The 16024-nt window shown below is 32.2% G+C and overlaps 1 protein-coding gene across 1 annotated transcript; it reads right to left on the reverse strand.

The window, feature by feature from the left end:
• Nucleotides 1-1558: 1558 nt before the first annotated feature.
• Nucleotides 1559-12856, reverse strand: LOC111697398 (protein escargot). Its single transcript, XM_023467409.1, has 14 exons — nt 12842-12856; nt 8386-8485; nt 7639-7734; nt 7458-7517; nt 7133-7285; nt 6257-6518; nt 5883-6153; nt 5151-5246; nt 4906-5007; nt 3483-3583; nt 2856-2918; nt 2330-2395; nt 1870-1971; nt 1559-1619 (listed from the first exon to the last, which is right to left on the reverse strand). Exons 1-14 carry the CDS (start codon nt 12854-12856, stop codon nt 1559-1561), a joined length of 1548 nt encoding a protein of 515 aa, XP_023323177.1.
• Nucleotides 12857-16024: the final 3168 nt, after the last annotated feature.

The raw sequence follows: 16024 nt of genomic DNA on the forward strand, positions 1-16024 counted from the left end.
TCTGGAGATTAAATTCATGAGGACAACAAGCAATATTTAATCTGCAGATTAATTTAAAGAGTGGATCAAGCATTAATCCCGATATCCACCATTCTAAAGTTCCCAGCTCTGGTAAGATCGCAGTGGAACAAAAAACATACAAGGCAAATATGTAGATAGATATCTTAATATATTTTTTACACAATTTTGTTGTCGTCGATGCATATAAAGCTCATCAAAACTGGATTATATGAAACATTTATATTTATTTCTATCCAAGTTATAATAACTAATTACATCAGTTTTTAGAAATACAAAAAACAAGGAAATGAGCACAAAAATACAAATCAATTTTAAAATCTATTAATCTACAAATTTACAAATTGAAAAACTAATAACTGACTAGTATAGATTACATTTTGTGTGTATTTTTTGGTGTTTAAGATTCGCCATTTTTCTTTGGGCTTTTGGGCGTTTTGGTTTTCAACAAACATTTTAGGTGTTTAATTACTTTCTGACAAAAATTCTAACTGTTTTATGATAGAGACAAATATTGTTAAAATTGAATTAACAAGACTCATTTTATCTTACAAATAGAGCTCAATCGTTTCTTCAAAAACAAGATCATAAAAATTATTCAATTTGCTAATAAAAGGACACTGAGAAGCCCACTGTGATTGAATTGAGGATCACTTGAAATTACATCTACAATCCCTTTAATACAAATAAACAGTCTTTGATTTTTTCTGTTCCATATATACAATATACAAAGGAAACACATGATGAGTTCAATTATGTATGATTATTTCTGACCAGAAAGCATTTCTTCAAAGATTTTATTTTTGATATTTAGCACAGTTTTCAGATCAGTACAGACTTTGTTTGACGTAAAGACTAGATTTTTAAAATTGATTTCAGTGAACTTTCTTTTACCATGTCTTGTTTAGAGTTTCATCATTTTGAAAATTGTCTTTTTTAATGAATTTATGATTTTTCCGCCAAAAAAGTTTCAGAAAACTTTTAGAAAAACATATATACCTTTATATTATATGCCACCAATCATATTTGTGCAGCAAAATTGACGCAATGAACGAAAATAGGGGTGGGGGGGGAGAATAAATATTTGCCAACATTTTTTTCAATTTCCATCTCAAAAGTTGGATTTCTTTCTTTGGAACTCAATTGAATAAATCTTACCTTTTTTATAGAGTTTTATATCATAAAACAGTTCGTAAATTTTATAATATAACTTTTCTTTTGTTTTTATTTTCCTTTTACCCTAATGATACAACAAATACTCAAATCTCGCGTTACAAAAACTCAAATAAAGAAAAAAAAATTGTCAAAAAAACTTGTAAACAATACCCAAGTATTACGAGTAGACAGGTAGACAGGTAGACAGGTAGACAGATAAACAGGTAAACAGGTAGACAAATAAACAGGTAGAATATGTAGACATGTAGACAGGTAGACAGGTATACAGGTAAACAGGTAGACAGGTAGACAGGCAGACAAGTAGTGTGTTCATGTAGTCAGAAAGCAATAATCTTGTGAAAAATTGAAAAAAACTAAACTTATTCTACCTCAGATGTTTTGTAAGGGTTGAAGAGTCCGAGAAAGCTTTCTTACACATTCTGCACCTGAAATATGATTAATGTAATTTAAGTTTAATCAATCAATCAATTACAAATCTGAAATTTAACCAACCATAAATAGACGAGCAAAAAACTGGCCCATTGTCAAATTTAAAATTTGAAGCATCAAACTATAATTTTTATTATTTAAAAGTTTTTATTGTGATTAATTATTCCACTGTCTTATCGGCTATAAAATATGCATTTAGAATAAGGCGTAAAGCACTCTGAATTTGTGATGCATAAAATCTTAAACCTGTAAGGTCTATCTCCACTGTGAGTTCTCATGTGTGTTGTGACACTACTGCTTTGGGAGAACTTCCGGTTGCAGATGTTACAGTGAAACGGTTTCTCTCCACTAAATAGTTTAGTTTAGTTTAGTTTAGTTTAGTTTAGTTTAGTTTAGTTTAGTTTAGTTTAATTTAGTTTAGTTTAGTTTAGTTTAGTTTAGTTTAGTTTAGTTTAGTTTAGTTTAGTATAGTTTAGTTTGGTTTAGTTTAGTTTAGTTTAGTTTAGTATAGTTTAGTTTAGTTTAGTTTAGTTTAGTTTAGTTTAGTTTAGTTTAGTTTAGTATAGTTTAGTTTGGTTTAGTTTAGTTTAGTTTAGTTTAGTATAGTTTAGTATAGTTTAGTATAGTTTTGTTTAGTTTAGTTTAGTTTAGTTTAGTTTAGTTTAGTTTAGTTTAGTTTAGTTTAGTTTAGTTTAGTTTAGTTTACCTATGAGTTCTACAATGTGCTGTAAGATTTGCTGCTTGACTAAAGGACTTGTTACACTGTAAACATCTAAATACATTTTATAAAAAAGTTTTTTAAAAAATCTATATAAAGTTGTCAAAAATCTCTTTTTTTTCGAAAAATATAGTTGTTATTTTTGTACTTTTCTGTTTTGATTTTTTGGCCTTGTCTGAAACCAATTGTCACCTGTAAAATTGTAACTTTTGTATTTGATCAAACGAATCTAATTATTAAAGTTTGGGAAAGAAAGTCCGAAATTAATTAAAGTCCTTGAATTAAAAAAATTAAATCAAAGGACACAATGTTAAAAATCTTTTTTGTCAAGGATTTTTTTCCGGTTAAAAGTCATGACTTTATTTCCTTAAACATTTTTTTCCATTTTACAATTTTTTTATGTTAAAAATTTGGACTTTTTCTATTACTTTTTGAATTGAAGCAGTTAATTTTTAAAGCAAAAATTATGATTCCGTGGGGTGGGGGTTGCAACAGAAGTTTATAAACAATAAACCTGTAAGGACGTTCTCCACTGTGTGTTCGTAAATGTGTTTTCAGGGTCGAGGGTCGAGCATATCTAAATAATAAAATTTCTTATATTTCAAACTCTTTGTATCGTTTTTTTTTCTTAATTTCTCGGCTAAATATTGTAGTAGTCATAAAAGTGTAAAGTAAAAAGGAAAAGTGTAGAATGCAAAAATGTGAAATATGTGTTTACTTTTCTTGATGGGAAGGCTATTTCTAGATATAGCAAGCTTTTTAAAAAAGCAGAACTTAAAAATAACAGTTAATTTTTATTTTATTTTTATTTAAAGGGAGTGTTCGCGAAAAATGAAAGGGGTTATATGCTTCCGGTGAAAAATGATCGCTTTTATTCACTATTAATCATACTTCCATTTCTTGTGTCTATAATTAGGAAATTGTTAACAAAGACTCATACTGAAGAACGTAGCGTCCATACAAATTAAGAAAGTTGCAAATACGACTCGTATTGCAAAAAAAATCAATTTAATTTCAAACAAATTATTCAGAACCTAAAGTCGTCGATTATTTTTCGATGCATTCGAATAAAGTTAATATTTCATAATATTTTTATTACCTAAAAGTTTCCATAAAAAAAAACTTAAACATCGTAAATTACCCTTTTCCACAGATTCTGCACACATTTTTTCCGTCTGAAGATGAATCAGGGGAAGATGGATGAGAGCCGTGGGGGTCGTCGTCCATTAGCGGGGTCAATCCCTGAATATTTATTTTTATCAAAGAACCTGGAAAGTGATACAGAATCATAATTTTACTATTATTTACGTTAACTGGCCTTCTTAAAAATATTTAAGAGAGAATATTTTAAAAAATATATTTTATTTTAGACTTCTTCAAAAGTCGAAACCATTAAATTTCTACTATTTCTAGAATTATGAATTGCATACTACTTTATTCATTTTATTTAAAGGGATTATAGTTTAAATTTCAAGTGACCCTTCCATATTGGGTACAACGGTTTCATTTAAACCTTTAACTGTTTAATAATGTGGAAGAAGTGACAATTTTCTCCATATTGTTTCTGAAGCAGAAATGCGCACGCCACTTTAAAGAGAAAAAATGATCAACTTTCAATTGAAAATGATTACTTTCTCATACAACTCTATAAATGGAGAGTCACATAAAACTACTTGTGCACTCTATAGTCCTTCAAGTTTTGAATAAAGGATGAAGATGGAGATCTGAATTTTCCAATTTGTAAAGGTTTGATTAAAAAGGAAATTAAAGAAGCCATTTACTGGGTCTTAATCTGATTCAATCTTGTACCGTTCAATTATGTTTTTCCTAAAATAAAAATTTATTCATCACTTTTCAATATTTGTGAGCTACAGTTTTGTTTATAAGAGACTGCGTAAAATTCATTAAAAAATAAGATAAGATTTTGGGCAACTAGACAAAATTTTTGCACAGTTATACATGCAGACTTTACAAAGTAAATCAGGACAGTGCACCACATTTTTGCACAGTTATACATGCAGACTTTACAAAGTAAATCAGGACGGTGCACCACATTAATCTAAGGGAAGATTATGTGAAGAGAAAGTTTCCATTATTAGTATTAATAACCAAACCTCTCATTTCATTTAAAATCATATGTTTAGTTTGGTCATAACTCACATATATGTAATATATATTTTTAGATAAGTATATTAAGTATATTGAAGTGTCAATTAGTCAATCAATCTATAAATGAATCAGTCGATCAGTCAATTAATCAATCAATAAATGAATCAGTCAATCAGTCAACCAATCAATCAGTCAAGAAGTCAATCAGTCATTCAGTCGATCAGTCAATCAGTCAATCAGTTAATTAATCAATCAGTCAATCAGTCAATCAGTCAATCAGTCAATCAGTCAATCAGTCAATCAGTCAATCAGTCAATCAGTCAATCAGTCAATCAGTCAATCAGTCAATTAATCAATCAGTCAACCAATCAATCAGTCAAGAAGTCAATCAGTCATTCAGTAGACCAGTCAATCAATCAATCAATCAATCCACCAATCAATCAATCAATAATTACCTGTTTGTCATCTTCAAAGAACTGTGATGGAGATTTGAAGACTCTACGGAACCTGGTTGGTGTATCAAACAGAGCAAAACTACGTGGTAATGGTTCCCCCTCCTTAAATATAAAAATTCGTCAAAGGCTAATTCAAAATTTACATATTTTTCCTTCTTGATATTTAAAAAAAAGATTCAGTTGAAAATAACACAAACTATGATTTACTGTACACTGTACACTGTACACTGTACACTGTACGTCACCTGTGAGTGCATGTAATCGTACTGCCACGGTTCAGGTTGTGTGATGTCACAACCAACACCATTCATTGAGATGTTAACGGACATGCTGGGAAATCCCTGAAATAAACATTAGAATGCATTAGAATTCGTTATGCATATGCATTGAAGACAGAAGACAAACATTGAGATACAGTAAAGTGTCATCTATATAGATAAGTTGCTTGTCCGTCTGTTTGATTGTTTATTTCCAATAAACATCAAAATTGCTTAATCGAGCAAGCCTACATTTTTTGTGGCAACTCACATGCATGAATGTTAATTTGCTTGGTTTACAAATTCATAGTTCAATGTGTTTTACAGAGAAGGTTTAGTTTTCAGGCAAAGCTGGATTCCCAAGATATTGTAATTGTAATTGTAATTCTTCGAACTGAGACGCAAGTTAAAGCGGATTTTTACTCCAGACGTGGAGTTTTTTGTCGAGTTTCAGAGTGGAGTTAAACTTAAATAGATGCTCCATGACTGAGTGATAACACCGGCTTTTGAACCCCTTTTAAAGTACAATCACCGATCGACTGAGCAAAGAAAAACTGGTGGCAAAACTCGACTTAAACATGATTTTTTAAAAACCCAGTTTGTAACTTGGTTCAAAACTCGATGTTAACACCCAGTTATGGCACGACTATAGCAGAGTTTTAACTCCACATTGTTCTATCTAGTTCTGTTTGGTAGAATTATATGAATTATATGTTTTACCTGGAATCCAGGTCCTCTGGAGAATGGAGAAGTAGGGAATGTCCTAGAGAATCCCTGATCTCCGTAAGATGAATACATTCCACCAATATTACCAGGTGGCGGACCAGGTTCCTCAGACCAGTTCATCATATGATGAGGAGAAAAGGAGGAGGAGGGATTCACTAAACCTGGATTGTGTGCTCCTAAGGAGCAAAGGTTGGATGGAGTGGATCCGCCAGGTTTATAGGACAGGAGACCTTCACTAGATTCTAGCCCACTTGGGTCTCTCTCTCTGAAAGTTTAATAATCTTAAATAAAAGTTTTTCAAGTTTTTAATTTCCCCCAAAAATTTTAAAACATAATAGAGGATATAATGAAAGTTATGATAATGATACCTTTGAAAATGTTGATATCCATGGTCTTGAGAATAGAACGCCATAGAGTCAGGTTCTTCTTGAAGGTTTAGATCATGAAAAGAAAATGCGGGAAAAAATTCTGATGGAGTAGATGCTGATAGGTCTCCTGTTTGGTCTCCTAGATGTTCAGGAGCTACTGATAGATCTCCTGATTGATCTCCTAGATGTGAAGAAGCTATTGATAGATCTCCTGATTGGTTTGCTAGATGGGAAGGAGATTGATGAGGAGGTAAACAGTTTTCTAGAGAAATAAATCAATTAAATATATTTAGGTATCTCCAACCAGACGTCCTGGGGTCTGTAACCATTTTTCAACCCAAAAAGTTAGGGAATAATGAAAAGGGACAAAGTTCCAAGCCATCCCTATGTTTAAAACCTTACAATGAGTGTCAAGTTTTTTGCACTAAAGTTAAAAACAACCTACAACTTTACCTTTCTGGAAACTAAATCTCTGGGTTTGTTACCCAATTGCATAAATTTTTAAATAAGTCTTATTTGTTCAGATCTGCAAAATGTTTCAAAATTATTACAATTTCAAAATTTCAAACGACCCATGTAATAAAAAATCACAAAAATGTTAGAAAATAAATCAAAATTCATCAAAACTTAAAATATCCATTTCCACTAGACTATTGTTAACATTACTGATATAACATGTATCCTTTCACTTTTATGCAAAAGTATGCGGATGTGTTTTTTCTAGTCAAATTAAATGAAAAGATATATAAAGGTAAAAAATATAACTTTTTTGCTTTGGCCCAAACACTTGTTGTCAAATCTAGGCTTAATCACGGTTTCGAACTTTCTGCCCCAGTAATCTGCTGTCACGCAAAGTTCAAATACTAAAACTTTTACCTAATTCAATAACACCATAATCGTCGTCTTGTCCCTCCGAGATAAAGTCTAGGTGGTTTTGGAGGGAGGCGTGTCGTAAATGGGCGTGGAGGGATGAATCAGGCTCAAGGGTAGTGGAGTCAGGCTCTACTTGACTCTCGTTTAAAATATCAGCTGAAATTGAAAAATTACACTTTCATCAATTTTTTTTTACATTTTTCATATGTAAATCAAAAATTTTATCTGCTGAGAAGGATTGAAAAAAATACTAAAGATGGACAAAAAAGAAATGTAAAATTATGTTTCAGTCAAATAATACTTTTAAAATTTTAATTATAATACCAACCTAAAGGTGTTATAGTAAACACAGGTTCTTTAGAATCTCTAATATCTGGCACACGGCTCACTAATCAATTTATCAATCAAGCAAGTAAGCAAGCAAAAAAACCAGCCCACAATTATTTTTCAAAAAGAATGAAAATTTATTTTTTAAAGTGAATTATTTGATGAATTTATCGATTGATTTCCTTGTGTTGGCTGCTGTAGTTGGGTTGGATCAGAATCAAATAGAAAATCATCATCAAAGCCTTTCCCTGACTCGATCGGAACTATTGCAGGGAAACCTAAATATTTGAACTAAAAATTCGATTTAAAAAGCTGAATCTGATTTAAAATTCTGGATAAATAAGAAAAATTAAAAAGAAGGTAACATATGGTTATAGAGCCTTTAGATGGTTTTTCTTATAGTTATTGCGTCCTCATCATACCTAATTTTTTATTTACCAATGTGCATAAGAAATTGCTATGGTTAAATAAAAGAGTTTAAAAAGTTTTAATCGTTAGCGATTTAACTTGAAGAATGATATTTTATTTAGAACATAAACATCTCTATGAATCAATGAACTTAATTAATTAATCGTTTAAATTAAATCGTCTAAACTTTTGACAAATTAGTAAGCAAGAAAACTTTTTTAAACTTGTTTAATTCAATCCAAATTAGTTTTGATCACCTAGCAATTTGACTTCTGAAAACCAACCAATATTAAAGTTTTGAATAACAAATCAAATTGAGTCTTTGCCACAAACTCTGATTTTATAATTCCTATATCTTTGGAACCCAGTGTCGTAAATCTTTGATATTCCAAACTTAGATTATTTGATCTAACAGAAGGAATAGTTTGAAATATCTAAGGTCTACGACATTGGGTTGCCAAGATATAGGGATAAGAATATTTGAGTTTGTGGCAAAAACTCAGTTCCTTGAATCAACTTACCCAACTCCTGATCATTGTCTACGGAAAAGAAAAGACTAGGATTGTTAGGGGTGTAGTCAGTTTCAGAGTCAAGGGTGCTCCAGGGGCGTAGGCAGGACTCCTAAATATTTATAATTAGGGGTATAGTCAGTTTCAGAGTCAAGGGTGCTCTAGGGGCGTAGGCAGGACTCCCAAATATTTATAATTAGAGGTGTGGTCAGTTTCAGAGGTTAGGGTGCTCCAGGGGCGTAGGCAGGACTCCTAAATATTTATAATTAGAGGTGTGGTCAGTTTCAGATTCAAGGGTGCTCCAGGGGCGTAGGCAGGACTCCTAAATATTTATAATTAGAGGTGTGGTCAGTTTCAGACTCAAGGGTGCTCTAGGGGCGTAGGCAGGACTCCTAAATATTTAAAATTAGGGGTATAGTCAGTTTCAGAGTCAAGGGTGCTCCAGGGGCGTAGGCAGGACTCCTAAATATCTATAATTAGGGGTATAGTCGGTTTCAGACTCAAGGGTGCTCCAGGGGCGTAGGCAGGACTCCTAAATATTTATAATTAGGGGTGTGGTCAGTTTCAGAGTCAAGGGTGCTCCAGGGGCGTAGACAGGACTCCTAAATATCTATAATTAGGGGTGTGGTCAGTTTCAGACTCAAGGGTGCTCCAGGGGCGTAGGCAGGACTCCTAAATATTTATAATTAGAGGTGTGGTCAGTTTCAGAGCAGGACTCCTAAATATTTATAATTAGAGGTGTGGTCAGTTTCAGACTCAAGGGTGCTCCAGGGGCGTAGGCAGGACTCCTAAATATTTATAATTAGAGGTGTGGTCAGTTTCAGATTCAAGGGTGCTCCAGGGGCGTAGACAGGACTCCTAAATATCTATAATTAGGGGTGTGGTCAGTTTCAGACTCAAGGATGCTTCAGGGGCGTAGACAGGACTCTTCAATATCTATAATTAGGGGTGTGGTCAGTTTCAGACTCAAGGACGCTTTAGGGGCAAAGGCAGGACGTCTAACTTGCACATAAAAAGAGATATTTTGCGTTCAAGATAAATAGATTTTGATTTACACTCAAGAAATCAGATATTTCACATTAAAAGTATCAAGATGATATATCTATCTACTGAATAAAAATATTTTCATATTTAGAACTTTAAGATGTTATAAATAACCATAACTTTTTTATTTTACTTTATTATTGTTTATAAAATGTAGAGTGAATTGTGTTTAACTGAAGACACCATACTAAATCGAAATCTATAAAGTTACCCACAAAGGATGATACTTATCAGAGACGACTGTACGGAATTTTTACTGCCTGTTTCCTTATAATTAATGATTCCCCGCAACATTATTATAATAATCCATTCAAACAACACCTTCAAGGCATAAAACTTAATTTAACCTTGGGATCGTAATATTTGAAGAGTTAGAGTCGTCTATACAATATCATGCTTTGTGGTTAACCCTGTATATGTTTCACTAATGCTACTTGCGTAAATATAATCCGACGTTATTCCTCGTTCACCTGTTGAATGCTATTACACGTCTGGGCGCTGTATTTCGTATTTTCATCCTTCTCCTTAATATCCCCCGCCGCCCCCCCCCCTTTAGCTTCCTCTCTATGATACTCCGCGCGATACCCCCACTACTCACTACCCCTCTCATAACTTGAGCCACCCCCACCCCACGCCCACCCTTTCTCTCTCTTCTAATTCTTCTAAGTAACATTTTTTAATTTGTATTAAAAATAGCAAATTAGTTTGCTATCAATTCATTAAATTAATTTAAAGGCCATCTTTGTTAACAAACTCCAAAGTATAAGCTCCGCCCATCTGCCCGGGCTCTGATTGGTAGAAATGTTGAGTGCTGGCCTGCTATTGGTTGAAAGATGAGAAGCAGGCTCTAATTGGTCAGAATATTAACTGGGCTCGACCAAGGAGTATGGAATAGAAGGGAGATGCAAACGACGCATCCCGCCCTACCATATGATCATACAAGCTTTGCAGACGGTTCTTCATTTGACATTAAACATGGGAAAAAATTAGGCGGAATAGCGTAAAGAAATACATTTTATTAAGCAAAATATTAGATATATTAGATATACAAGCGTTTTTAAGAGAAAATCGTAAGACATTTTGCCGGAAGATATAGGGGTGCGACAACGAAGCGCTGCGGGTAAGCGCATTACCGCAACTCTATGTTTGTGAGTAATTGCGGATGGAGGCTTGCCTTCCCCCCCTCGTGTGAACACACCGTTTGCTCATAATAACGTAACAAGAAATCAAAAAGATTTCTTTAGAAAAAATGTCCTTAAGTTCGAAAAGAATTAGAAAAAAGAACAAAGTAATAATCTAAGAAAGGAAAAAAAGAAATATTATTATGCTAATCCTTGTTGGGTTTATCCTAATCCTAACTTTTACTTAATCCGTGGAGTGCTGACTATAGAGAATATACACACAGGGGGCATTAAGGGGGGGGGGGTCAAGGGAGTCTTGGAGGGCGTAGTACCCTTTCAGGTGTTGGGTTATTTCATAGAATGACGTTTCATAGATGGACATTTCATAGATGGGCATTTCATAGACAGAACATTTCATAGACAGGACATTTAATAGATGGAAATTTCATAGATAACAAAATCATAGATAGGACATTTCATAGATGGACATTTCATAGATGGACATTTCATAGACAGGCCATTTCGTTGACAGAACATTTCATAGATGGACGTTTCATAGATAACAAAATCATAGATAGGACATTTCATAGATGGACATTTCATAGATGGACATTTCATAGACAGGACATTTCATAGACAGGACGTTTAATAGATGGACATTTCATAGATGACAAAATCATAGATAGGACATTTCATAGATGGACATTTCAAAGACAGGACATGTCATAGACAGGACATTTCATAGACAGGATATTTCATAGACAGGACATTTCATAGACAGGAAATTTCACAGACAGGACATTTCATAGACAGGACATTTCATAGATAGACATTTCATAGATGGACATTTCATAGATGGACATTTCATAGATGAAGATTTCATAGATGGATAATTCATAGATAAAAAAATCATAGATAGGACATTTCAAAGATGGGACATTTTATAGACTGGACATTTAATTGACAGGACATTTCATAGATAGGACATTATATAAAAAGAAATTCTTAGGTGAGACATTTTATAGATAGGACATTTCTAAGATAGGACTTTCCATAGACAGGACATTTCATAGATAGAGTAGATTTTTCATAGACAGGCAATTTCATAGACAGAGAAGAATTTCCATGGATAGGTAATTTCATATACACAAAATGTGTCACAATTTTAGAAAATATGATCAGTTTGAATAACAAGAAATCAACAATATAAAATGTAATCAGTTTAAAGCAAAAATATGAATATTATGTGAAATAAAATTCAGATAGATTCTAGAAAGAGCAGGGTATTGCATATTTATATTAGATATGAACACTTGGAAGAAAAATTTACCTTGTTTATGAAAATATTCTCTGTCAATGAAATGTCCTCTTTACGAATTGTCCTCTCTAGGAAATGTCCATCTGTGAAATGTCCTGTCTATGAAATCTCCTTTCTAGGAAATGTCCCGTCTATGAAATGTCTTTCCATTGTCCTTAAATGGGTAGGGGTGCCTCTGTGAAATTTTGTAACGTTTGTATTATTCCATTGAACCAGTAAATTAAAGTTCCTAGGTTTTGTTCGAAAAATATACGAATTAAGGATGACAAATAATTTTTCTCTTTTTTTATGAATTTTCATTCTCTTTCTATCTATTTGTTTGGATGCAATAATGTCAAAATCTTAAAACTGCAAATTTTTGCATCTAGAAATATTTAAATCACAAAAAGATGCAAATAGAAATAAAACTAAACATGAAATTTTCATGCAGTTTTCTCTTTACCCTATTTTTTTAACCAACACTTTTATAAACAAAATATCATTAACACACAGACTAAGTTAATAATCATAATACTTTAGTACGGTTAGTGCTCGTAAACGAGAGAAATTTGCATTAAATGAGAGATTAGTAAAATCAGGCCAGCACCTTAGGCCCATGCTCAAACCTACGCTTATTGACTAACCCTGCAATATATTAATAATTAATAATTAAAAAAATCAAATATAAAAAAACGATTAAAAAAATTAATTTTAGAAAAAAAGTTTCCTCAAAATATTTCAGCTGATTTGGTCCAGCCGTTTGACCATACATACGCATACGTACAAATATATATATTTGAGCTAAGAGCTTTTTTTATATAGATATATACAAATATATATATATTTATTATAAAGATGAATAAATATATTAGTTGAGCTGTCAGTATTTCAATGGATTTTATCTCATCAATCATCTAGTCAATAAACCTTTATATATTGGTTTATTTACTAGTCAGCTTATACTAAATACTAGAATCACGTGCCAGCAATATAAGTAAAATATTACCTTTAAAACCCCCATATTTGTCTATCTGTCTATCTCTGTATTTGGATTTAAATCTGTTTGATGTGGCAAGGTTTCCCACCGGTAAATATTATATTATTCTCTTCAGTATTCAAAATATAGATCGATGGTGGCTATATTGATTTTTAGGTTTTCGCAGATTTTAATGTTACCGGTTTCACAAGTTTTAAAACACTGGATGTTACCTCACATTTTTTGAGTCAGAAAATAATCTTTTCTCATGTGTAGGATAGTTTGAATTTGTGAACAGTTGACCGAGTTTACGGAATTTAACAGAGAGTTTATCATCTTAAAGATAAACTGAAACTTTAGAAAACGAAATACAAAAACCAAATTTATTGGATTGAAATTGACACCTTACACTTAATTTTAGCTAATTATTTTATCTTTACAACCTTAGGGTAAAACTTGTCTTTAATCTCTGATTTCAAGGATAACAATTTTCGTAGTTAACATTCTTTTAAAAGTGTTTATTGGCTATTTAGTTTAATCGCTGAAACTCAGCGATATCACAAACAAAAGTTTTACTTTATGGCCTGCGTTGTTGATAGTTTAAAGGGATTGTTAATGGATCTTGAACACCTTTCAATAAATAACTTATAAAATGATCAAATCTTATTATTTGAAAAATAAATGGTCTATAATTATGTATGAGAAATAACGTTTAGTTACTTAACGTCCCTTGGAACAATTAAGTAAAATAACCTCCCGCTCTGCAATTTGCTTGTGAAAATTTTTGCGCATTTTCATCTTAAAAGACGATAATATTGTTTAGAATTATACTTTTTCGGGAAATTTAAAATTTTACTTTACCACGGGGTCCCTCGACCAATTTTGCCTACAAAAAATCCCTTGCTATGCTCTGGATATTTTGTGGGCAAAATTGGTCTTGGGAACCCTTGGTAAAGTAAACTGTAAAGTATATAGCTGTAAATAAGTTTTAATAAAGGCGCAGGGCATATTTTAAGAAACAAGCTAGCTCAAATAAAAATCTGTAAATACATTTTGTTATAGAAAAGATCGAAAGAGAGACGACAACATTATCAATTTCAATATTTACTTGATATCAACCAGACAGTTAAAGACTTAAGTTTTTTTGATTAGGGGATAAACAGCTATTAATGCTTGACATTATTATTAAAAACTATTTTTTTTATTTCTTTTCTATTTTATTGCTTGACTTTGAGCCCAATTAATTTGGTCAATCGTCCCCCATACTATAACCTTTCTCCGGTCCTCACCCCCCCCCCCGTCCCCGGATATATTATGTGGCACATGGCAGTGTCTGTTTATCCTGTAATATAATACTTGAGTTTATTTCTTATACTACACTAGCTACCCGCAACTTTAAGGTGTCCGTTTTCAAGCATTTAAAGTTTTTAAACATCCAGAGGTTCCACAAGAATCTGGGTTGTACATATTACTTCAAAATTGAATGCTAGATAAGTTACTGATGTTAGCTTATGCAACGTTTTTACTCTGACCAAATGTATTAACCAAAACGATTTTTAAAAACGATTTTTCTAATCGATTAATACATTTTTTTTCGTTTTCCGTTTTAAAAAATCGTTTTGATAAATATGATTGCTCAGAAAAAAATGTACACAATTTTTCTCATAAAATTTAACTTTTCAAGCATACAAGTTTGCATTGTGAGTAATAACTTGAATTTTTTGTGAAGCACTTTTAACGTCAAAAATCTGTAAATGTCTCAAAACGGACCTTACACTATGCCCAATACTAGTGTACATTGTACAGCTAGTGTACTTTGAACAGCTGTACATGGTACAGTTAGTGTACATTGTACAGCTAGTGAATATTATACAGCTAGTGATTATTGTTCAGCTATTTAATATTGTACAGCTACTGAATATTGTAGAGCTTATAGTGAATATTGTACGTACAAAAGGCAGATCATTTATATGTACTATGTACTCCGACAAAACAATTATCTTTTATCACCCCCAAATAATTTAGGAAGTTTTGCTAAAAGTGTAATTTTTTTTAATGTACACAATGTATAATGTACATTGTACACTGTATACACAGGGTATTATTAAAATAGGTTTACAATCTCAGGGAATCATGAATTTAAGGAAAAAGACAGGATGTGAATTCCGTACAGTCGTCTCTGAAGTTTCATTCTTTGTGTGTAAAACTGATTTTTTATATCAAGATGGATGTGACTGAGCCGACAGTTTTACCCAGGATATAAAGAATGAAACTGCAAAGACGACTTTGCAGATTACAGCCAGGGCAAACCTATAGAGATCAAGGTAGTTTACGTTGTCAATACAAACCAACATTTTTTTATTCTCATGCAGGTGCTAAGTGAGGGATAATGCTGGGAGGACTTAATAATTTTTTTTTAACACTCATAAAGATGTTCTTTTTAAGGTTGTTGAAATAATGAATGTGCAAAATTACAAAATCGTTGGTATACTTAGTATCTAGTGCATATGTATCTTTTAGTATCTGGAACCTAGTATCTAGTATCTAGTATCTATTATCTCGTATCTAGTATCTAGTATCTAGTATCTTGTATCTAGTATCTAGTATCTAGTATCTTGTATCTAGTATTTAGTATCTAATATCTAGTATCTAGTATCTAGTACCTAGTATCTTATAGTATCTAGTATCTAGTATCTAGTATCTAGTATCTAGTATCTAATATCTAGTATCTAGTATCTAGTATCTAGTATCTAGTATCTAGTATCTAGTATCTAGTATCTAATATCTAGTATATAGTATCTAGTACCTAGTATCTTATAGTATCTAGTATCTAGTATCTAGTAGCTAGTATCTAGTATCTAGTATCTAGAATCTAGTATCTAGTATCTAGTATCTAGTATCTAGTATCTAGTATCTAGTATCTAGAATCTATAATGAATGTTTATATTAAATTACACTGAAATGAGAAATTAAATTGCCCACCTGCTCACTATATATATAATATATATTTATATACTCCGCTACATAGAGAAAGCTGATACCCCCCTCCCTTTCCGAAAATCCCCTTATATCATATATCCCCCCCTCTTTTTTTGCTGTTAATCTTCACTGGGCACTCAATGAAACTATTCTGCTATGACTGGAGATGGGCAGTAAGTGAATATTATGAATTACACGAACTGAACGCTCGCTACAGTTATAGTTATCTAAATC

This window comes from Eurytemora carolleeae, unplaced genomic scaffold (assembly GCF_000591075.1).
Source record: "Eurytemora carolleeae unplaced genomic scaffold, Eaff_2.0 scaffold197, whole genome shotgun sequence".
Taxonomy (NCBI): domain Eukaryota; kingdom Metazoa; phylum Arthropoda; class Copepoda; order Calanoida; family Temoridae; genus Eurytemora; species Eurytemora carolleeae.